This window comes from Actinia tenebrosa, unplaced genomic scaffold (genome assembly GCF_029948245.1).
Source record: "Actinia tenebrosa isolate PJP-AT-01 unplaced genomic scaffold, QUT_ActTen_1.0 PGA_scaffold10__47_contigs__length_13832649, whole genome shotgun sequence".
NCBI lineage: Eukaryota > Metazoa > Cnidaria > Anthozoa > Actiniaria > Actiniidae > Actinia > Actinia tenebrosa.
Genome location: NW_028292570.1, coordinates 3,620,934 through 3,646,176, shown reverse-complemented (window position 1 = coordinate 3,646,176; position 25,243 = coordinate 3,620,934). Strand labels below are relative to the sequence as shown.

The 25,243-nt window shown below is 35.5% G+C and overlaps 1 protein-coding gene across 1 annotated transcript; it reads left to right on the top strand.

The window, feature by feature from the left end:
* Positions 1-7,975: 7,975 nt before the first annotated feature.
* LOC116293845 (E3 ubiquitin-protein ligase TRIM33) lies at positions 7,976-24,549 on the top strand. Its single transcript, XM_031701333.2, has 7 exons — positions 7,976-9,998; positions 17,763-17,923; positions 19,787-19,839; positions 20,419-20,498; positions 20,959-21,033; positions 21,990-22,142; positions 22,736-24,549. Exons 1-7 carry the CDS (start codon positions 8,097-8,099, stop codon positions 22,889-22,891), a joined length of 2,580 nt encoding a protein of 859 aa, XP_031557193.1. The 5' UTR covers positions 7,976-8,096; the 3' UTR covers positions 22,892-24,549.
* Positions 24,550-25,243: the final 694 nt, after the last annotated feature.

Below are 25,243 nucleotides of genomic sequence, written 5' to 3'. Positions count from 1 at the left end.
CAAACCTTTCTTTTTTTAATATATTGTAAATTGATTTAATTTTAATTTTGATGTGAATAAAGTATTGATTGATTGGTTTATTACTACATGGGTGCCCTGTGTATTATATGGTAATAAGATGTTTTGGACTTATTCCACGCCCGGGGAATAGCATCACCCAAGTAGGGTTAAAACTCAGCAGTATGGAGTTTCAGTGCAGCTCTTTCTTCTCTCCTGAGTCTCTCAGGGTTAGGCTTCCCAAATTTGCAACGTCCCCTGTGATTGGTTAGGTTTAGGGGCGGGGTTGGGGAAAGGTCATTGTTTTCTATTGTTCTACACATGTGTGCCCTCCAATAGGAACACATGTTGCAGATTCGTGAAGAACCTCCTGTCTCTCGACCATCAGGGATGCTATTTTAGGTCTTCTTTTCTCTTCTCGCCTCGATTTTATCAGAATATTCATGTTCCAATGAAGTCCAACATGTTCGTGTTGTTTGAGTTTTTCATTCTTTTGCTTTACCGTTGGTATTTGTCATTGGTATTTACCCTCAAACTCATTCCTAATTCATGAGGATAAAACAGAGAAAATAACTAGCGTAAAGGAGGCTTAACGAGGGCGGATCCAGGAATTTTAGAAGGGGGTGACTATTACAAATGTTTTACCGGGAATTCGAGGAAAAGGGGGGTGACTGTTACTAACGATGTACTGAGAAATGTGAGCAAAAAGGGGGTGACTAGTCATCTATATTACCACCCCTGCACAACTGATAATTCGTATCACTCAACCAGAACATTCTTTGCACAAAAACACAAATGGTCTCTTGTGCATTTGTCTTTGTGTAATGAATGTTCTGGTTGAGTGATAGCAACTATTACTAACTAAATAGCTACTATTTGTCAGTATCAACTTTGTTTTGTTTTGTTTGTTTTTGTTTTGTTTTTTTCATGGTTTTACTGCAAGCGCTCTAGTTGGAGTTAGAGCAGGACTAGATCTGGATAGCTGACAACTTGACTCAGGGGTTCTTACGTATTTCGAATTTATTCGATGTATGAATAGGATATAATCATACAATTGTTATCCCATGGTACAAGAGTAGGGTTTCTGTGTTATCCCATGGTACAAGAGTAGGGTTTCTGTGTTATCCCATGTTACAATAGTAGGATGTCAGTGTTATACAATGGTACAAGAGTAAGGTGTCTGTGTTATCCCATGGTACAAGAGTAGGGTATCTGTGTTATCCCATAGTACAAGAGTAAGGTGTCTGTGTTATCCCATTGTTTCATGAGTAGGGTGTCTGTGTTATCCCATGGTACAAGAGCAGGGTGTCTGTGTTATCCCATGGTACAAGAGTAGAGTGTCTGTGTTATCCCATGGTACAAGAGTAGAGTGTCTGTGTTATCCCATATCAGGTACGAGAGTAGGGTGTCTGTGTTATCCCCTGGTACAAGAGTAGGGTGTCTGTGTTATCCCATGGTAAAAGAGTAGGGTATCTGTGTTATCCCACGGTACAAGAGTAGGGTCTTTGTGTTATATCATGGTACAAGAGTAGGGTGTCTGTGTTATCCTATAGTACAAGAGTAGGGTGTCAGTGCTACCCCATGGTACAAGAGTAGGGTGTCAGTGTTATCCCATGGTACAAGAGTAGGGTTTCTGTGTAATCCCGTTGGTACAAGAGTAGGGTGCCAGTGTTACCCCATGGTACAAGAGTAGGGTTTCTGTGTTATCCCATGGTACAAGTGTACAGTGTCTGTGTTATCCCATGGTACTAGAGTAGGGTGTCTGTATTATCGCATGGTACAAGAGTAGGGTATCTGTGTTATCCCACGGTACAAGAGTAGGGTCTTTGTGTTATATCATGGTACAAGAGTAGGGTGTCTGTGTTATCCAATGGTACAAGAGTATGGTGTCAGTGTTATCCCATGGTTCAAGAGTAGGGTGTCTGTGTTATTCCATGGTACAAGAGTAAGGTGTCTGTGTTATCCCATGGTACAAGAGTAGGGTGTCTGTGTTATCCCATGGTACAAGAGTAGGGTCTTTGTGTTATATCATGGTACAAGAGTAGTGTGTCTGTGTTATCCCATGGTACAAGAGTAGGGTCTTTGTGTTATCGCATGGTACAAGAGTAGGGTTTCTGTGTAATCCCGTTGGTACAAGAGTAGGGTGTCAGTGTTACCCCATGGTACAAGAGTAGGGTTTCTGTGTTATCCCATGGTACAAGTGTACAGTGTCTGTGTTATCCCATGGTACAAGAGTAGGGTGTCTGTATTATCGCATGGTACAAGAGTAGGGTATCTGTGTTATCCCACGGTACAAGAGTAGGGTCTTTGTGTTATATCATGGTACAAGAGTAGGGTGTCTGTGTTATCCAATGGTACAAGAGTATGGTGTCAGTGTTATCCCATGGTTCAAGAGTAGGGTGTCTGTGTTATTCCATGGTACAAGAGTAAGGTGTCTGTGTTATCCCATGGTACAAGAGTAGGGTGTCTGTGTTATCCCATGGTACAAGAGTAGGGTCTTTGTGTTATATCATGGTACAAGAGTAGGGTGTCTGTGTTATCCCATGGTACAAGAGTAGGGTCTTTGTGTTATATCATGGAACAAGAGTAGGGTGTCTGTGTTATCCCATGGTACAAGAGTAGGGTCTTTGTGTTATATCATGGTACAAGAGTAGGGTGTCTGTGTTATCCCATGGTACAAGAGTAGGGTCTTTGTGTTATATCATGGTACAAGAGTAGGGTGTCTGTGTTATCCCATGGTACAAGAGTAGGGTCTTTGTGTTATATCATGGTACAAGAGTAGGGTGTCTGTGTTATCCCATGGTACAAGAGTAGGGTCTTTGTGTTATATCATGGTACAAGAGTAGGGTGTCTGTGTTATCCCATGGTACAAGAATAGGGTCTTTGTGTTATATCATGGTACAAGAGTAGGGTGTCTGTGTTATCCCATGGTACAAGAGTAGGGTGTCTGTGTTATCCCATGGTACAAGAGTAGGGTGTCAGTGTTATCCCATGGTACAAGAGTAGGGTGTCAGTGTTATCCCATGGTACAAGAGTAGGGTGTCAGTGTTATCCCATGGTACAAGAGTAGAGTATCTGTGTTATCCCATGGTACAAGAGTAGAGTATCTGTGTTATCCCATGGTACAAGAGTAGAGTATCTGTGTTATTCCATGGTACAAGAGTAGAGTATCTGTGTTATCCCATGGTACAAGAGTAGAGTATCTGTGTTATCCCATGGTACAAGAGTAGAGTATCTGTGTTATCCCATGATACAAGAGTAGAGTATCTGTGTTATCCCATGGTACAAGAGTAGAGTATCTGTGTTATCCCATGGTACAAGGGTAGGGTGTCAGTTAATATCCCATGGAACATCGCTTGAAATAACGTACTAGGTTAAGTGGTTTAAATTGTGCGTTAATTCTAACTACGTTTTATTTTTAAATCAAGTTTGACTTTCCACATATTGCTTAAGTAGATTTGGAATAAGAATTGTTCTGGCTTGTATCCTACTGTGCTTTTACACTTGTCTGAAGTAGTTTTTACCAACAGAAATAATTATTTCCTTAATTTCCTTATTGCTGTATCTTTGAGAGGGTTTGTAGGTGAGATAATGGAGGCCTTGTAATTTTAGCGAAACTGAAAAGTGGGGCCTCGAAATAGCTCATTGTGTCACATGTAGCCGAGATCCTTCAAAATGTTGGAATTGAAAAAACAACAGCATCTTAAATAATAAAGGGTTTCTAATTCACTTCATTTAGCTAAAATCCCTAGCTGCATTTTTTTTTTTTTTTTTTTTTTTTTTTTGCATTCAGAAAGTACCACTTTTCCCCCCAGTTGATGGCAGATATCAGTGTCTAAATATTCACAAATACCAACGGTAAAATAAAGAATGCACAACTTCAAGATACAAACATTTTGAAATTGACTGGAACACACACAAATTGCACTGAGCTGATCTTGATCCACGGGTAACAACCAACAACTTGATATACGACGAAAAAATCAAATATTTATGTCTAGGGTTTATATTATTGATGAGTGATCCACGGGCCTTACAGGCTTGGAGTTGGGCTGTGGGCTAATCCCCTGCATCAGGAAAACACCACTGATTATGGAAAACGTAACGAAATCACAGAACCAGCTAGCTAGGGTCATAGTATGGCCTAAATGTGGAGGAGTTTGTACATTCGAACTGAAACGGCTGAACGTTTAGCAAACATAGACAAGTCTAAAGAATTAAACATAAGACATCGGTCAAGCGTCCATTGGATTCTTGATTAGTATACGTAATAGGACTCCATGCTGTCCAATTAAGAAATAATTGGACGAGGAAAATTCCGAGGACTGACAAAATTGGATGAGGCCGTAGGCCGAGTCCAATTTGGCAGTCAGAGGAATTTTTCGATTCTAATTATTTCTTGATTGGAGAGCATGAAATCCCATTACCTATTAACTATATAGCTGCCTAATTAATACCATATCAACAAGACCTGTCCAATTAAGAAAATAATTGGACAGTTACCTATATGGGATTAATGAGAAGCTGTATAATTAGACTAAGTAATATCTCACTTTAGAAAATAATTTAGATATAACGGGAACTCTGATTGGTCAAAAAAAACATGTTCGATGAGAGTATGACGTCAAACAAGCTCATGTCTACCATTTTTTCCGCACGCGCGCTCTGAATTGATCGTGCGCTTGTTATTTAATGGTAAAATTTTAAACAGTTTCCCGTGTTTAATACTTTGTTCAAAACACTTGGGATATTGAGAGAACACTTGTTCTCGCGTAGTGGTTTCCTACGCTTCACAAGTGGTTTCCTACGCTTCTTTCAGCATCCCTCGTGTTTTGATCAGAGTATCAAACACGGAAACTGTTCTATATTCGTTCAATTAGTATATAATTAAACCATTTGAGTGTCCCCATACTTCATATACTCGACATATAAATGCATTAGAGCCACAACTGACAAGTCAAACATTGGCTTGTGTCAGGTGGTTGGCTTGATGATATTCCTACAAGTATAAACACGAGCAACGCGAAAGATTAAATATTGACAACGTCTCTATGGCAGCAATCAGGGATGCCACGAGACAGTTGCCAACGTCTACCCAATCATTTGCTCTTTTCAGTAAGTTTATATTTGGGATTAAGCTGAGGTCAGTCGAAGCCACAACGGTGACCAGTTTCTTATTCCAAAACTGTTACATTATGATTAAGTGTTTTAGTTTAATTTCGATTCCACGTTGGCAAGTTTGAACGTGTTTTAAACACGATTAACATATCATTACTAGTGTTTTCATAATAACTCGTTGATAAGTGATTTTACTATATGCCCTTGATCATCGACCGGCCAGTCTTGTCTAGTACCTGTTGGCCCATGTCATATCCCAACAGGTACCTATTGCCTTGTTGCTGATCAGTGATCATTTGTGACACATATGAGTGAGTCCTTAGCTGCCCTTTATAACATCCATTCTGCTAATTCGATCCTAGAAGATATTCACGATAGGGCTAACTCGCTGATGCGAATAAATTAATGTTTAGTGTTTAGTGTTCTGCCTTTTATTTCATCCTTGCTATAAACGTCGAAGTATCATAGCCAAAAAGTTAACGTACTGAAATAAAGTCTTTTCCCCAGTCAGTGTCAACTCGTTTATATGTATATATATATATATATATATATATATATATATATATTCATATTGGACACGTTCAGATTATTTTGTGATGTGGCTATTGTATTATATGTAGCGTAAATTGATGGTCGAATATTATCATATTGTTATTATATTATTATTAAATTTAAATTATTATTATTGTTATTATTACTATTATGTAGCGAAAAAGACGTGTCAGTCACGAATCAACCGCGTTTGGGATCCCCCCCTGACTCTTTAGGATGTGAATATCTGAGATAAATAGGCTATTTGTTGCGTGATGGTTTGTATTTCCCCATGAGGATAGTAAGACAATTGGTGCTAATTAACAGAACAAAAGAAAGTGTGCAAGGGATTCTGGTAGTTGTAGTTATCAACGACTCAAAATAATACCGCAAAAGTCCATGATTGAGCAAATAAAGACTCCAGCATCAGCACAAAATGATATGATTGGATGACGGTATTATAACAAATCTATAAACAAATGAATGAAGTGAATACAAGAGAGAGGGAGAAAAGGAGTGGTTGACAAAATAAATGGAAGGATGTAATAGATCAAAAACGAGTGCGAGTGTTTGATCAGGGCATCCAAACACCGAGAAACAGATGAAAGCACGAAGGCGTTAGACAGAGTGCTTTTATTGTTTCGAGGTGTTTGGATGCCCTGATCAAGCACGAAGCACGAGTTTTTGAACTGACTTCGATCAAGCTCATTATAATTCATTTGTTCTTGAATCTCGTTAGACAAAAAAGGGGTTAGTGTTTTGATCAGTGTCTTGATCCCGTTTTTGATCAAGTATCAAGGTGCGTGCACGTGACTACAATGCAAAGTCACCCTTGGTCATCATTGACCTCATGAATTATGAATTAGTGTGAGAAGGAGAGTAGGAAGGATGGTTGGATGGACGGGAATTAATAGATGAATGAATGGATGCCAACTGAGCCATGAAAGGGGAAAATGTTGCTGAAAAATATACTTCAGAAGAAAATGAGAAAAAAAAGGGATTAAAAAGGGCGCGTGGACAATTGAAAGAATGAAAGAACGGAAAGGAAAACAATGTGTTTAGATATCAAATCGTGGCAGCACCTTTGATGATGTGTATCAAGAAAGGCGAGACATGTGATGAATCCATTGTCGTCCCGTTAAGATAAGTTTTGGGTTGAGCGTTGCGTGTATAGAACATTGATTGTAGTAGTCTGAATGAGTGAAAAGTATCACCAATTAGTGCGAAAGCGCTAGAACGACTAGACTAGTTTTATCATCAAAGCGATAAAGAAAGAAAGAAGTGAAATTAACTCAAAGAACGTTAACGAACCCCCCCAAAAAAATTGAAGAAAATAGAAGAAGCGGATGAATAACAAGATAATATAATAGTATAGAAACTCAATCTTTTCATGTGGTATGAGTTTCAGGCCTTTGTGGATGGTCTTTGGTTATAGCTCCTCCTTCTGGTTCAACATCCTATTCTTGGCCCTAGGGCTGATTCAGTCGTGACTTCCGAAAGCGCTGGTTCACCTGGCAACTCAACTACGAGCCAGTTTCGAAACACGCAACATGTCATAGCAACTGTTCATGATGTGACGTTTTTAGTCCTTGAACATCATGTTTAATGATACAGGTGCTATTGCATTTACTTCCTTAAGCAACCCTTACAGCTAATCATAATATATATTGCCCCTTATTGCAGGTCTTTTTATTCTGATGCCGGCATGCATGAATAATGCCATCAACTGACGTTGCAACCTTCATTAACTATAGATAGCCCTACACCGCGTTGGAAAACATTTTAGTATTCACTACGTGTTTTTATTGTAAATCGCGAAATAACTTCCTTCAAAAAAACACTAAAGACACCTCGAAGAAAAATATATTTCTGAGCAAGATTTTTGATTAAACTTGTTTTGTATTTATAGCCAAGGGTTTTATATTTCAATTCTTCCGCTCGTTTAAGAGAATCGAAATCGATAAAGATGGTCTAAGCGGCTTGAAACAACAACAAACCGGCTTCAGCAGATTTTGAGTAGCAACTACAATCATGTGCTAGAACGTAATCCCGCCCAGGAAACAAAGATCTTTGATGAGAATATTTCTCAGTCGATCATCATATTTGATAAATCATGACATGTTTATGAAATAAATAAATAAAAAAAAACACTTCAAGAATAACTTTTCTGACGTCAATGGAGGGGAATTTCAGGGCATGAGGTAAAATGAGGTCAACTGAAAAAAGCTATAAGATATTTTTAATGGTCCAATGGACAGATGGAAGTGCGATGAAAAAGCGCGCGGGTTGATCCTTATGAATATTCATGAGCAGCCATTACGTCACGTGGCCACCATGTCAATGGAAGAATCCCAACATGCGGCCGCCATTTTGAAATGGTAAACTGTAGCGTACAGTGGTTTTTAAATTCGGTTTTTTTTAAACCCGGGAACCTTTGATATCAGCCCAAAATGGCCGAAGGAGGCTCGAGTGTGACTCCTGAAGATACAGACGAAGAGACGCTGTTTATGATATGTGGTGTTTGCCGTAAAGCTTCGGTGGAGTCTAATCCAAAGCTTTTGCCTTGTCTTCATAGTTTTTGTCTTACTTGCTTAGAAGAACGGTATAAACAGCAACTACAGGATCAAAAACAAAACCCGACGGCCAATACTGGATCTCAAGGGCTTTCCAGGCTAAAATGCCCTACCTGTGGGCAAGAATTTTTGGTTCCACAAAAAGGTATTACCGGATTTCTCGATAACCAGTTTATGTTGGAATCATTGAGTAAAATCTCTCGTAAAAAAGAAAACAACGAACGAGTTTGTACTTCATGTGAAGACAAAAGCCCGGCAACTTCCTACTGTTTAGACTGCACAGACTGGCTGTGTGATGCGTGTGTACAAGCCCATCAAAGAGTTAGAGTAACGAAAGATCATACGATACAAACGATGGAAGAGTATAGAGCAAATGCCAACTCTACTTCCGAAGATCAACGGCCCATTTTTTGCACTACTCATCCTCACGAACCGTTGAAATTATTCTGTGGTAATTGTGAGAAGCTAACCTGTAGAGACTGTCAACTTCTCGAGCATAAGGATCACAAATATCAATTCGTAAAAGAATCGGCGTGTTCCTACCGAGAATATCTAAGGGCACAGCTTAATCGTCTATATGAACAAGCTCAACCATTAACCGAATCTATCAAAGATATCGAGAAGGCTGCAAGGGGGCTACAAGAAAGAGAAGAAGTAATCACTACAGAGATCCACAAAGCTTGTGAGACATTGATAAAAGCTGTGAAACAAAGGGAGAGTGTTCTGATTACGGAGCTGAAAGCACTTGTTCACTTTAAACACAAACTGTTAGCCAAGCAGAATAAAGATTTGCGCTTGATGCAAAAGATTCTTCAACATAACTACGGTTTTACGAGGCATGTTTTAAAATCTAGCAGTGATATGACCTTACTTTATAGTAAAAAGCAACTAAGTTCAAGAATCCATAACCTGTTGAGTTTAAAATACAAGGTTAACCCTGTGGCACATAGTGATTTGAAGTTTTCAATGGATGCTGATAAAATGGCATCGTTTATTGGAAAAATAGGTTCAGTTATTACTCCTGGAGACAAGACAGGGACAACAGGTAGCCCATCAGTGAGACTTGAATCAGGTTTCAGGCCTGTAGCTAGTACCAGCGGGATCCAACAGGTTAGAACATCAGCTGTACAGGACACATCAAATACCAATCGTGTGAACCCTTATGAGGTCTTGTCTACACTCAACAAGCGCTTGCTGTCTACCGCTACTAGCACTGTCGTCAACAACATAACAGTAAAGATGGCAAATGGACAACTGAATCAAATTTCCAGTTCGAGTAGTAATGTTGGGGCTAAATACCCTTCAAACGGAGGTATATACCAGGTTAATAACAAGGTTGCCATGACAGCATCAAATAGCCCGAAGCTCAGCCATGTTGGTTCACCCAATCTGTTACCCAAAGAACAACTAGGACTCCAAAGTCAAATGAAATATACAAGTCCTTTAACCAATCAGAGCAGTAGAGACCATATGAGCACTGTTGATTATAACAAGACGAAACCTTTGCATCACTACTTAGGTGGATCTCCGCCTCAGTCCTCAACAGGTGGTAGTACTGGCATGGATATTCGGAGTTTTTCACCTCAAAGTCAAAATGGTTTTGGAGGCATGATCACCAATGTAAGAAGTCTGAAAAACTCGTACATCAGAAGATCACCTTTGATGAAGAGAAGTCATAGCTCATCTGGTTTGCAGACAAGCCCATCGCAGATAAGAATAAAACAGGAGAGACAAGACTCGGTAGGGGAATACTCTAGCTGTACTGGTATCAAGAAACAGGTATGTTTTTAATTACAAGAATTTTTCAGCTATATTTATCTTATGAAATAAGTCAGTAAGACTTATCCTATGTCATTGTATTATGTTCTGGTATCAAACATGTTTGCATGTTTATTAGTCATTATTGATCTAAAGAAAGCTTACCAAATTTCAAGACATCATCAAAAAGATAGCTAAATTGAAGGTATTCAGAATAGAAATATTCCAGTCAATATTTTTAATTTTTGTCAGGTGTGGGATACTGTAGGTGTGGTGTATATTGTCATATAGCATGATAAGCATGCAAAAAAAAAAGTTTGCGAGACCAAAAATATTGATTGTTTGGGAGACTAAGAAATAAGTACTGGTATCCCTCAACAGAGAAAAGTGTTAATGTTGACTATGTGCAAGGGAAATTTGAAATAATCGTTGACTCCAGTATATATACATCATTCTCGATTAACCTTGTCTGTCGAAAATTTTATTAGACTTTTCCCGACTTTGCTTGAGTGGCCACTAAACAATGACTTCAAGTCGAGTTTGTTCTTGATAAAATACAGTAAATGATTGAACACATAAAGTTCAACCTCAACATGGGGCCATTGTTTCAGGGTCACTTAAGCAAATTCAAGAAAAGGCCTGTTAAGGAGAGTACAGGTGGTGTGGGCTGGTAAATCGTCACATCTCACCAATTTGTCCTAGGTTTCATTCCTGGGCTTGGTGTGGTATGTGAGTGAAGAAGCTTGTTTATTTTTTCTAAATTGTAGCTCAATAGCTTTTGCCTAATGTAGTGCTTAGGGCTCTGTTGTGACTGTCATGCTGTGATAAAACAGCCCAAGCTAATAGTTAAGCTTTGATTAAGACAAACCAAAGACAGATCTATGTATATAGAATAATTTATTACAACTGTAAGTTAACTATGACATTTACGCTGCCTGGTGCAGTCATGTTACAGAGAGAATTGGATATTTTTTATTATACTTCTAATTTATGAAGATTTAAAAGAACTCATTATGTAGAAAAACTATCAAATATCATATTTGATTATAACCCATTTTCCCCTCTGCTTTAATTTCATCCCCAGGCTGCTAAAATACCTGTAGAATATGGCATGTTGCTTTAGATATTGAACTTTGATTTTCCCTTCGATTTAAATATGGTGAAAATTATTTATTCCTTGCTTTGCAGAAAACCCTTCCCTTTTTAAACATATTTTGTAGCATATTTAATACATCTGTATATTAATTACATGTTAATTTTGCGTTTCTTTGTCAAGAATATGATAAATTTTGTCATTACTGAAATAACAAATAATTTATGCTCGATTATTTTATTATTAGAAAATCATTTCCATTTAAACATTGTAGGATATCTTTTATAAAATGACATGCAAGCAGATGGAGTTCTTTGTTTCCGCATTAACAGGTGCTGATCTGTGCCAAGCATCACTCTAGAATATGTGTGTGTAATTTTCCTTTTAGCTACATATTTTATATATTTTCATGAATATATCTAAATCTAAATGGTGTTTTACTCTAGAAAATATTTAATTCTAATATCAAAGGTGTAAGAGCTCTTATTTACATTGTATGTAAGCATGTAGAATTTACAGGTCTACAATATTATAAGCTTATATGTTTTTATAATTCTTTTACTGAATCATCATCAGCATCTAAGAGTACTTTTCAAAGCAAGAGTGAGCCTTATTTAAAACACGTAAAGAATCAAAGTAAAAAAGGTTTGAAAAATTAAGAATTAGCTAGGACGTATCCATAATATATCAACTACCAGAATCCTTTGCACACTTTCTTTTGTTCAGTCAATCAGCACTAATTGTCTTAAAATCCCCATGAAGGAATAAAAAATTGAAAATGGAATGTTTTTGAAGTAATTAGGTTTTGTTGGTTGAGCTGATTCCATGATAAAAATGGATATTGCAAAAAAATATGAAAGCAGCTGTGTTTGTTTAATATGTATATGTAATAGGACTCCATGCTGTCCAATTAAGAAATAATTGGACGAGGAAAATTCCGAGGACTGACAAAATTGGATGGGGCCGTATGCCGAGTCCAATTTGGCAGTCAGAGGAATTTTTCGAGTCTAATTATTTCTTGATTGGGGAGCATGAAATCCCATTACCTATTAATTATATTGCTGCCTAATTAATCCCATATTAACAAGACCTGTCCAATTAAGAAAATAATTGGACAGTTTCTTATGTGGGATTAATGAGAAGATGTATAATTATGAAATTAATGGTAATACAATAATCATATCCTGTGTAATTGTTACTACGCTTTTTTTCTTTAGTAAATATAGATTCTTTTCCTTCCTTCTTACCTATCTTTTTCCTTTTAAGTGTGTAACATTTTAGTTGCATGTAACCCAGTTTTGATTTTAAAAATGGATTTTGTTTCAAGAAGCTAAGGCCCATATTAAACGCCCAACTTCACATGAGCCAAACCTAATATCATCAAAGAAGACCGCCTAGTTATCCATTGTTTTAATTTAGGTTTGACTCGTGAAGTTTTGACGTTTGACCTGAGCCTTATAAACCAAGTTTTTTGTTAGAATAAGACTAGTTTTTTTATTGTTATTTCCTTTCTACTTATCTCTTTTTTTTAAGCAATTTGTATCATTTTATTTGCATATAACCCTGTTTTGATGTTGCTTAAATGGAGTTATTTTCAAGAAGCCAATAAACCTATTTTGTCATTAGAAAAAGAGTTATTTTATTGTACATGTTTTCCTTCTTCCCTACTAATCTTTTTTATTTTGACTAATGTGAACCATAATTTTGCTTTTAACCCTGATAAAAAATTGAAGTCATTTTCAAGAAGCTAATAAACCAATTTCGTTGTTAGAATTTTAAACAATTTGTAATAAAAAAATTAAAAAAATTCTTTGACCAAAATTTTTTCAAAAGAGCAGATACATGAATGGGACAAAATATGTTTTTCACACTGAAAAAAAAGACATTCATTGGTGAAAGAATCTAATCAGATTTTTACAAGATTATCTAGCTGTCAGAAAAGTTGAAGATACAAATATAATGTAGTTGGGACAAATGTCCATTTTATACCTTGAGAAGATCAAATTCATTGGAAAAAGGGTTTCATCAGGATTTCTTTAAATTTACTTAAGCATATCAAAACACATCCAAACACTTGGCAGGTGTCTAAAAATGATAAATTTAACTCAGTTAACTTAGTTCAGGTTTTTAGTTAAATAATAGAATGCACAGTTAGTCTCGTAGAGCCTGGCAAGTTCAAAGAATCAAAGAATGTTAAAAAAATGAAGGAAGAAGAAAACAGAAACATTACGGTTTAGAAGACCATCTTTTTTTAGGCCTTTAATAAATTCAGAAAGATTTTAAAATAGCTTCCTAAATAGATTAGTTTTTTATAAGTATAAGTTTGGCTTTTTAATATTCTTAACTTGTTTTTATCCACATATTGTAATTTACATTTACTTACTATATATATATATTATATTTTTTTCTCTCATAATAATGTAACATTGGTTTGTTCTTAATCAATGAAATAAAGATATTATATATGTATTTCTATAGGAAGTAGAATATTTTTTATTAAACCAAATATCTTTCTATAGAGTGTAAAAAGTTTTAAAACCTAATTGTACATGTGCTGCTAGTAGGTTTTCGAGGACCCTTTACATGAAATAACAAAAATAAACTCAGTAAGTTTAAACACTTGAAATAAACCATAAACTATAATTTATTCCATGTGTTTTTCTGCATTTTAAATGCCGTCTTGAATTATAGCAAACGTTAGACCATTACAATATAAAATATAAAAATTATAAATAGGATCACTGGATTACTGATTAACTAGGATTCCAAAAGCTAATGATAAATTAATTAAAATCAAAGGCTCATGCCAACCTATTAAATAAAATCAACAAAAACTTTGAATAAAACTATAATATTCTATACAATTAAAATATGTTTTGTACACACAAGCATACAAATTGTAGTTGTAAAAACAGGGCTCCACCTGCGTTAATATAATGACGATATATATTTAATCAAATAAATGGTCATTTAATCAACGCAGATATTTTTTACAACTACAATATACAATCTATTCCAGTAACAGGAAGTTATCTGTTTTATTATGTCTACAGATCTGACTGTGCTGTACAAGAAATTCCTGTTTCCCAACTTGAAATCAACTTGTAATAAATTTAATTTACATTTCAATCCTTTTTTATCGAATAATGATAAGATATGAAGTGAATTCTTGTGAATATAACATGTTTAAACAAGAATAATATCAGTTACGGTGGATATTGGTTTAAACTTAACTGCTTAATTATTGGCCAATTATAATAATGAGTTCTTACGTATTGGACCAAAAAATTTTGCATTTTATGAACAAACAATCTTAAAATCTTACAAAAACTAGACTTCTTTTTGAATTGAGAGATGCAAAACATTTGTACTAGCAAGAATACTTGCATGAACTTTATTATAAGTTTGGTCTTCTAGCATAATCTCTTAAAGTAGTACACTAATTGAGAATCAAAATCTACAAAAAATAATGTTATATAACAAGTTCCATTTTTGGACTGCTATTTTATTTTTCCATTTTCATCATTTCTCATACATTTAACTCCATGAATCAAAAAAGCCCTTATTTTATATTGTAGCTGTTAACATTTTCAGCTTTAAGATAGCAAAGTTTATCCTTTCCACTTGCCTCTAGGGACCATAAAACAGTTACAAAGTAATATTGATGTCTATGTATTTAGCAAAGCTATCAGAAGTTGAATATCAGAACTCCTACAAGTTCTATTATTGCTAAACAAGTCTTAAGGTTGTCATATCGAAATCAGACTTTTTCATTACAATTTAAAACTGAAAAACTACATTACAGGAAAAAGGTTTTGTATAGTAAACTACAACCCCAGCCTTTGATTTAATGTTTGCACTTACAAAAAGTCATGATCCATAACATATCAAGGACCTAGTAAATCAAATAAGAGTGTCAAAACCATGTTGTTATTATAAAGCTAAACAAAGTTGAACAATAGACATTTATTTTGACAAAAGTGTTCCTAAGCTGTGATTAAACTTCCTAAATACTCTAGTTAAACCACTTGACATGTGACTTCAAAATAATGATCTTTCATGAAGAATTTTCCTGTTATGAAAGAAAAAAGCTTGCATTTGACCTTTGGATGTCTTTATGATTGTGTAATTGTGGTTTTACATGTGGTCCACACCTGTCCTGTTTATCTTACACTGTCATTTATTAATAACTAATGTAATGAGTAAGATTAAATGAAAGGTCATCACTATATCTTAACCTTTAAAAAAAAACCTGTTATTGAGTGAGTATCTTATTGTAAAATGAAGTAAAAACTAGAGAAAATACTTGTAACAGAGTGTTTGTTTAGTGTCTGAGAGTTATGATAATATATCTGAAAAGGTACTATAAAACAAGTACTATTTAATACTGAATAGCACGTCTGATAAATAAATATATATATACATATATAACCAAGGTTTTCATTAAGTGTCAGAGATTGGAGAAATCTTTGTCAATTGAGCAGATTCTCTGGCTTAAACTGCCATGATCTTCTATTATTTTAAAAGTATTAATGAAAAGCCTGGAACTATTGAGTAGAGTGCTTTAAAACTTTGTAAGAAATTGCACAAATTTGCACCAATTAGTAAGTTCAGTAGACCTCAGTAAACCATCATAAACCTACAAAACTTATTTTGTACAATTTTGTTAGCTAATTTTTTCACAGATATATGGTATGCACTCTACTACAGGTATTTAGTGCAAAAGAAATCACTGTTTCACAGTGTGAGCATATTAACCATGTCACGGTTATTTTCATAAGAATATATTTTCCCAAAATTAATGAGAATAAAAATATCTTGGAAAGAATTTTTTCATTTTTTTAACTATAAGACGAAATTTGTTGTTTGTTTTCCAAGTGATTTCACTTCTCTCAGCCCAAACTAATTAGCCAAACAGTAAACAGTTTGTTCATAGATCAACATTTCCTAGTTCCAAGTTTCGGCTTGAAAAAAATTACTTAAAAAAAAGAAAAGAAAACTCATAGTTGGAAAGATTTAACAAATTTCTTAGAAATAGCATATTTTGTTGGTGGTGGTGGTAGAAAAAAAATATTTCTTTTACTAAATACTTGGAAATTTTCACTGTGACAAACAATGAATTGTGTGCCTAGATTCCAAATCAACTGGTTTAAAATATAAATGTTTTGATCCATGACCACAGATCTTCCTAGAACTATGTCAAAGGGAAAAAGAAAAGTATTCTATTTACTATCAGGGGATTGCTTCAACAACAAAAATCATGCACATTTTTATGCAAAATAAGACTGAAAATGTATTTTGATGCGTTTCAGGTCTCGTTTCATTTTTGTTGACAAATGCTTGCTAAATATTAATTGGCACCCACATTACAATGCTTTGGATCCAAATCTGAGCAGTTACGTGGGTTATAGAATATCATAATGCAATGCACTTTGCTGACAAGGGCTCCAAAATATTGCCACCCACAACGAAATGCTTGCATGGGACCCAAATGTTAACATTCCTGTGAAATTCGGGACTTGGATTGAAAAACACCCATAATATTGTCTTGTCCCTGGTCCTCTAGGTTGTGGATTAGGCACAGAGATAACTACTCCACCCTGTAAAAAGTGCAGTGTTACAGAAACAAAAAAAAAAATTTATATCGATACAACCCAAATTAGTGTTACAGAAACCAACATAACTTTAAATCGATAGTTCAGGGTGCTGCTACTGAGGCAGCAATGATGGCCTTATGCACCTTCTGGTGTGAAAAGCAATGATGATGATGATGATGATTAATCCACATTTTAGATTATTAAAATTCTAGCAGGATACTGAGAGGCTTTCCAGATCATAATGTTCTAATTGCATTACTGCAATTTTCTTAAAGATGCAAACTCTGTGTCTCTGAGTTGCACGCTTAAATTTGGTTTTTCACTGCCGCCCGTCAAAAATATGAAACGTACCGACTGATTAGGTTTGATATATGGCAGTGAAAAACCAAAGTGTGCAGCTCGCAGACATAGAGTTCACATGTTTGTGAAAATCACAGTTAACCTCACAAGTATCAGTAGATATAATACTGTAGGTCTGATTATAACATTCAGTAGATATAATACTGTAGGTCTGATTATAACATTGTGGAGTAGTGAGCCGGCTACTGAAATTTTCTTAATATTTCCAAAAAGTAGGAACATTATAAATGTTACAATATCTCATTCATACCAATAAATGTATTTGGTGATCCACCTGCTTGTACTATACATTAAGTACCATACAACTAAAGCCTCATGGTCAAGTTTGAATTTCAAGGGAACATTCATTATTTACTGGGGGAGGGGGCTGGGTGAGAAAAGGAGGGGCCTCGAAAATGTTTCATGTACAAAAGGAGGGGCCCTGGAATTTTCTTATGGATTTAAGGGAGGGGACTTGAAATTTCAGATGAAGGTCTGAAGATACTGAAGGGGGGTCTTGAAAAAGATCACTTTCTTTGTTGGGGACCCCTTAAAAAATGGGTGCCTTTTCCAATTTCTCACCCATCCCCCTCCCCCAGTTAAATAATGAACGGTCCCACTTGCCTTTTCCAATTTCTCACCCATCCCCCTCCCCCAGTTAAATAATGAACGGTCCGAAAGTTATCAAATGTGGCATGTATGGGTTATATCTGGCATCCTGTACTAAAGCTTCCATTTTTGAATTTCTACCTGCAGCAAGAAGATGCAGCAAGTGGTGAGAGCGGAATAGATGAGGAAAGCACCAATGAGGACTGGTGTGCAGTGTGTCGTAATGGAGGAGAATTGTTGTGTTGTGACACCTGTCCACGTGTGTTTCATCTGCAGTGTCACGTACCTGCTGTCACACAGACACCAAGGTGAGGAAACAGTTGATAACGGTGATGGTAACACTCCAGTTTCAAATTCTCTGTTCTACAGGGTTAACTTTGACTTTGTACAGAATAGGCCTTTTGCAACAACAGGTCACGTGACCCTACCCCCCATATAAAGAGATGTTGTGTCAAAATGAACACCAAAAATCGAAAGAGCACCTCAATATTAGTAACAAAGAAAAGCTTATAGCCAATACTTTCGACTATAGGAGAAATGGCATGGAATATAAAATTGAATATTTTATAAGGATTTGTATGGGAAAATGTGCTGGATGGCATGGTAGCGATGGCATAGATCCTTATAGAATATTTGATTTTGTATTCAAAACCATTTTTCCTGTGTTACATGTTATAAGCTGAAACTTTGTTTTCTTACTAATATTGAGGTGCTCTTTCGATTTCTGGTGTTAATCTTGATACAATGTCTCTTTTTACGACTGGTAGGGTCATGTGACCTGTTGCTGCAAAAGACCTATTACTTTGAATATTCCTACATTCAAGTGAGGGTCAGTGGAATTTCAAAGTGTTTGTATTGTTGAAGTTGTGCATTCTTTACTTTACCATTGCTATTTGTGAATATTTAGATACTGAAATAAGACTAACCCTGTGAAAATAAACAAGTCTGTGATAGAGGAACACAGCAGTTTTTGACTAATTTGAAATTAATGGTCTATTCATTTTATGGTGATAGAGCATTTTTTTATTAGACTGTGAAAAAATTATCTGCCCTATGCTTGCCTTTAATTTGATGTTCTCTAGAATTTTGATTGACAGATATTTTTAATGTGCAATGTGATTGGACTGGCATATTCCTGCCTGGCAGTGTCATGAGCAAGCTCATGCTGCGGGGAAAAGTTCATGCTGCAAGCTTTTTACAATATTATATGAAAAAGTCTGCTCTCGTCCTAATTAATGATTCGGTAAAGGGATGATGATGATGGTGATCTTGATGATGATGGTAGTGATGATGATGATGATGGTGATGATGACGTTATTAAAGTGCTTATAAGCCTTTGCACAATATTTTCAAAATTGATTCTTTAGATAGTGGATAGTAGATACTATGACATAACATTAGGGATTTGAGTTAAATGGTGCAAAATTTAATATTGAACGCTGGACATTTTTTGAAAACAAATTTGTAAGAACCTTTACGTGAGTCACTAGTAAAAGGGGGATGCTTTTAAAATACTGTATTCCAGAATGAGTGTAGTGTTGTATATTAAATGATCCCTTATGTTACGTCATAGTCATTAATATATTGAGAATATAAACCTTCATATGTTAAAGACCCGACATTTGACGAATTATTTTCTCAATCAACTATTCACTATTTTAAAGAATCAATTCTGAAAATATTGTGTAAAGGCTTATAAGCACTTTAATGTTGATAATGATGATGGTGGTGGTGGTGGTCATTAGTGGTTTGGTTGTCAAAATGATGATAAATCATATGGTGGTATGGTGGAGATCTTGATCACGAAAATTATAGTAATGATAATCAAATAATGATAGTGGTGATGGATGGTAGATTTGGTGATTATGATGCAGGGCTTAAAATAATGGCCCATAAGTCGCCGGTCATGACTACCATCCAAATTAGTTTAACTGATCAAATTTACCAGCAAGGCTGGTTTGACCGGACAAGTTCCAATTCTGGGTGGATATTGTCCGATATCCAGCTATTATTTTAATTCCTGTTGGTGGTGAATTTAGTGACAAAGATGAAGATGAGTATAGTAATGTTAGTGGGTTTTGTATTTGAAGCAGAGATGGGAATCCGAATGAGGTAAAAAATTAATTTAAAATACTTTAAAAATGATAATTTTTTGTTCTGTATTTTTTTAGTGATAGTTGGAGCTGTGGTCTATGTCTCCAGTTAGATGCCAAAACATTACAAGGTAAATAATTTATTCCTATTCACTTTAATTAGCTGATGCCCTAAATTCAGAGGAATTGGTTTGTGTATGATGGAGGATTGGATTTTCTTCTCAAATGTTATTTCAAACCTGTTCAAAGGTCACAAAAGACATTAAACTTGTGAATGAGTTGATGGCTTTGAAATTGTTAGATTTTACTGATTTCTCATCAACCTGTATTTTCCCCTCCTATATAGCCTGCGTAGCTGCCCAAAGGGAAGGGAAGGGCCGCTATGCAGGCTACGCAAGCTACCACCTATGATGATTACAATGTAGACTCTCAAACCTTTGGCCTTAAAAAGTCCTTTATGATAAATAATTCATATTAATTAACTCTTCTATAGACTTTTCTTAGATAGCGTATATGGTGCATTGTGGTCTAGCTTGGCTACAAACATCTTTTATTCAACATGGCCTTATATGGTGTTGTTTGTACCCAAGCTAGACCACAATGCATCATGTTGATAGAGCTCACAAAAAGACTATTGCTCATCATCTGATCGTGTATGTGAATAACTGGGTTTGTTTTTATTTGTTTATTTTTATTTTTTTCATTAAAAGCTGAGTCAGCAACCTCATTAGTACAAGGTCCAAACAAACGACGAACATCTTTATCAGGACTAATGGACTGGGAAAGAAAGGTATTGAGTCTTGTAAAATAATAATAATAATAATGATAATAATAATAATGATAAACTTTTATCAATTGGCTGACTTTACTGGAATAAAAATACAGTCATCTGATTTACAAGTGAAGGTGATTTTTTTTAAATAAAATCTTATGGATATATGAGGAGTAAATGATAATATAAATGAATGTATAAATCTGGATAGATAATTAGTGTTGTTTCAATACATTTCAGTTTCCATTGTCTATACTGCGCATCAAAACCAACATGTATTGAAACGACTCACTTTTGCTTAAAAAGTACGGAATGTCTCAGTTTTGCCAATTTTCTCAATTCTCATTGGCTAAATTTGTTTCTAAGATCAGCTTGAAAGTGTGCAAATGGCAAAAAATGAACCATGATTATATTTTTTTAATCAGTTATTAAAAAAGAAAGGATTAAAATAATAATCTTTTGAGATGTTTGTCTTCAGATATGCGAGAAGATGTTACTGGAGCTCTTTTGTCATGCTGATAGTATACCATTTCAACAGAAAGTCAGTAAATCTGTAAGTACTTGGCAGTCTATTCCTCTTTAGACACTCTAAATTGGTCTACTCTTATAAAGTTAAACAGTCATAATCAGTGGTGGATCCAGGGGATGGGTGCAGGGGGTGCGCACCCCTCCCTGGTTCAACTTTGTGCCCCTACGTCAAAGATTTAATCAATACAAAATAATGTTTTTTCACTTTGATTCTAAGGGGTGCACCCCTCCCTGGGTTAACTATGTGCGCTGCACCCCTCCCTGAACAAATTCCTGGATCCACCCCTGATAATGAAGAATGAAAAGCAGGGTTGCCAATTCTCCCAGATTAGCTGGGAGTGTCCAGATTTTGGACCTTGTCTCCCAGTCATTTTTCCCCATCATTTTTTATTTGGACAGCAGTTGTCAGTGTAGTGTTTTCCCTGTCTTGGCAATCCATTTGCCATCAGTGGTCATAAGGTGTATCTTGTCAGCATTCCTTTTTTTTTAGTATGTCATAAGTTATTTTTACTGTTTGATTACTTTAATATCATAGCAAAAGGCCATGTTTTATTTCCAAACATCCAGACTTGAATGTCAGGCTTTATTAAAATTGTACTTAATGTATAGTACAAACAGTGACCTGGATACCAAATACATTTATTGGTAGAAGTGAAATAATGTACCATATGTACAACGTTCTTACCTTTCGCCAATAATAAGGAAATGTTGGTAAAAATGCTAGTCATTTCACTGTACTAGTCTAGTACTGGTCCTTTTTCAAGAGCTTTAATGCAATTTTGAACTTTTTATTCTGGAGAATTCTGCTAGAATTTTAATATCTTGAATTTAAACATGGCCTATTGGATCAAACAAGTAATGGAAAATACTACACTGAAAACTTTTGTTTGTTCAACTGAAATTTAATATACCTTTTACTTTGATTTGTTGGACCATATTTTGGCTGTATTGATCTCATAATTATGCATTTTGTGTGTGTAGGTCCCCAACTATTATAAGGTCATAGCCAACCCCATGGATCTGTCAACCATGCGAGCCAAACTCCAGCCCCAACACTTCCAGCATTACTCAAGTATCACAGAGTTCCTCAGGGACTGCAAGCTTATCTTTCAAAACTGTCAGACATTCAATGATGTGAGTATTACTTTCTCAAGACATTATATCCTTACTTTGGTTTTCATAACATGCACTTTTTTGTCACCACTAGTAGCTCAGCCATTCAAAGTGCAGGATTTGTGATAGAACATTAGTAAGCTTAGACTTTGATTCACAGATATCTGGCTTTTTGGCTTCCTTCATTCAAATAAACTTTCCAGTGATCTCTGAGTTAGTAATTTTATGATTGATGGAAAGCCAAAGACCCAGATGTCTTGGTCTATATGTTGCCAGGTCAATTACCACTGTTTTTATTGGTGCACACTCAATGAAGTAAACAATACCTGTGCAGCTTTATATACTCTATAATGTTTTATTTGATTGACAGTTAGTAGTCTATTGGCCTATATCCCTGTCAAGAGCAACATTTGTCTCAGTCAATGCATAGTATAAACAATGAAAATGGGTAAAATGTCAACAAAATAACAGAAAGGGTTTTTTATCTTAAGCCCATCCTGATACTTAGAAAATGCATTTACATTTGCATTAGATCATATATTTTAATGATTTTTGCACTATATAAGTAATAAAATAATTAAAATTATTATTATTTGCATTTATTCTATTTATAGGAGAATTCTGAAGTCGGTCGAATGGGAAATAACCTTGAATTGTATTTCATGACCATGGTCCAGAAGTACCTACCAGATGATATTGAAGTACCTGATCTAGAGCCAGTGATAAAGAAGAGAAGAGAGGATCCAAAAGCATTCATACATAGCTTATGAAGCACCTAATCAAGGACATCTTTTATAAATCTAATTATTGATAATAACTATACGAAAATTACATTTCCGCAGAGCTGGTCTTGTCAAATTGTTCAATAGTGTACATATTCAGAATGGTCATGGAAGTAGGGCTTCCCAAGGTTTTTTTTTTTGGTTCAGCATTGTCACATTATTATGTAGTCTGTTTTCTTACTAACGGAAGGCGGGGGAGGGGAGAGCAGTTGCCAATTCCATTTCCCACTCAGAACTTTTCTGAAATGCCAGCTTCCAAACTTTTTTCTTTAAGAGCATTTTCCCATTTTGTTGTATTTTTGTTTTTGTTGTCTTCTTTCTTTCTTTGTTTTTGTTTTTGTTTGTCTTTGTTTTTTGTTTTTTTTTTTTTTTGTTTTTATTGTTGTTTTTTTTTTGTTCTCTTTTTTCATTCTCGTTGCCCTAAATCCCATTTTTCCTCAACTTTGTTTCTCCAGCCCACAGTCACTACCTTTTTGTCTCATTTCCCCAATCTTGGTTTTTCTGTTTCCAAGTCATTTGCCGAATATCTCTTAGGCCAGTCCTCTTGATGATGGTCCTCAGATTGATGGGTCACATGTTGTTCACTCCAATGTGGCTGGTCAATAGATCCAATCATTAACAAACAGCCTCTGTTTTTAGCCCTCATATAAAGAAATTATTCAAAGGAAAATTCAAACAAGTGTATTCAAGACATCCTTCCGCATTTAAAATAATAATTGTGTTTTATAAGAGTATTTGTCATAAATTCAATGTGTAGTCATGTCAAGAGAAGGTGAATTGGACTTTTTTTTACCCATTCAATTCAATAGCCCCTTTGCAGTTCCTCGGAATGCAGCTCAACTTGGAGGACAAAACAATCCAATTCTCAGGAAATTGAAATTCTTTCGTTTTGTCCTCTAATGCTTTATCCTTCTTTGATGTTGCATGTGAGGAGTCTGTAGGGCATAGTTTTTTGACTTTTACTGACTGGCAAACATTTGTAATAGAGGCTTTGCACCAGCACATGATGGCCGTCGCAGTGACAGGTGGCAGGAACAATTGAATCTGGTCTAATCTGGTTGACATGAGAAAGAATTCAGTTTCCTAGGGGATGGCTGCCATCATGTGATGATGCAAAACTATTTCCTTATTTATTGTTTTTGCTGATCCAAATTAGAGTGCATAATAACATATAAATATCTGTGAAAACGTTAACTAACAAAATCATACAAATTAGTGCAAAATTTTGTAGGTTTACGGTTTACTGAACTTACTTATTTGTGCAATTTCTTTCAAAAAAAATTCAGGGATATATGATATGCACTCTACTAATGTGATCCTTGTTAATAGATTCATTTGTTATAAGGTATATCATAAACACCATTGTGACTGTTCTGTGCTAAAGAGCCGGTTCAGACTGCTAGTATTATTTAGTTTCTTGTTTGACATGGCTTGGGAAAAATGGTGTTATTTCAAACATTCAACCCTGATGTTTTTAGCTAGGATGTCAAACTCAATGGATCTCGTGACTAAGTTTATATATTTTGTTGAAGTCACTTTTTCCAAAAGTTTAAAAGATTACAACTTTAAGATCTTACACACCAGACATGTAAATATTACGATTGTGAATTAATATTCGTTAAAGAATTCAGAAGAAACTCAAAGTACACTGTAGGCTTGTAGTTTTATTGTTTTATTTTTTTCAATGTATGGGTTGCCTGTGTTAAGATGGGACATCAAATGTATGGCGGGGGGGGGGGGGGGGGGGGGGGGCAGGTGAAATTTAGGGGGGATTGGGGAAAAGTATTAAAGTTAGAGTACTAAAGTTTGACAACGCAAAAAAATAAATTTCGATTTAACCAATTTTAATGAGAATATTAGGGGGGATCAGGAACATTTTTACCAGTAAAATGAAGGGGGGGGGGGGGGGGGGGGGTTGAATAATGTTCTCAGAGAATTAGGGGAGATGCAAAATTTTTAGAAGAAGCTACGAAAGATTGCCCAGGGAGGATAGTTATTTTGGGGGGACTTCAAGGAGGGTCTTAAGAATTTTTTTGTCATTTAAAGATTTCCCCTGCCCTTCCCCCCCCCCCCCCCCCCCCCCCTGCCATACATTATGAGCGCAGCCTTATCTCTTGCTCAGTATAGAGTACTAAAGTGTGACCACTAAAAAATAAACCTTGATTTTTAACCAATTGTAATGTATTAGCCGAGATATGACCATCGAATATATAATTACCCCATACAATTCATTGTATTTTCAGCTTGGTTCAAGACGTTCAAACTAAAAGACAGTGATGTATGGGGTAATAATATATTCAAATGACCATATCTCGGCTGATATTCTCATCAAATTTGGTG

What these genes read in the sequence shown, in the direction of transcription:
- LOC116293845 (XM_031701333.2), top strand. Translation starts at nt 8,097, where the DNA reads ATGGCCGAAGGAGGCTCGAGTGTGACTCCTGAAGATACAGACGAAGAG. An exon ending in TAATGGACTGGGAAAGAAAG is followed by an intron (nt 20,499 to 20,958) that starts GTATTGAGTCTT and finishes GTTTGTCTTCAG; the next exon opens with ATATGCGAGAAGATGTTACT. An exon ending in AACAGAAAGTCAGTAAATCT is followed by an intron (nt 21,034 to 21,989) that starts GTAAGTACTTGG and finishes TTGTGTGTGTAG; the next exon opens with GTCCCCAACTATTATAAGGT.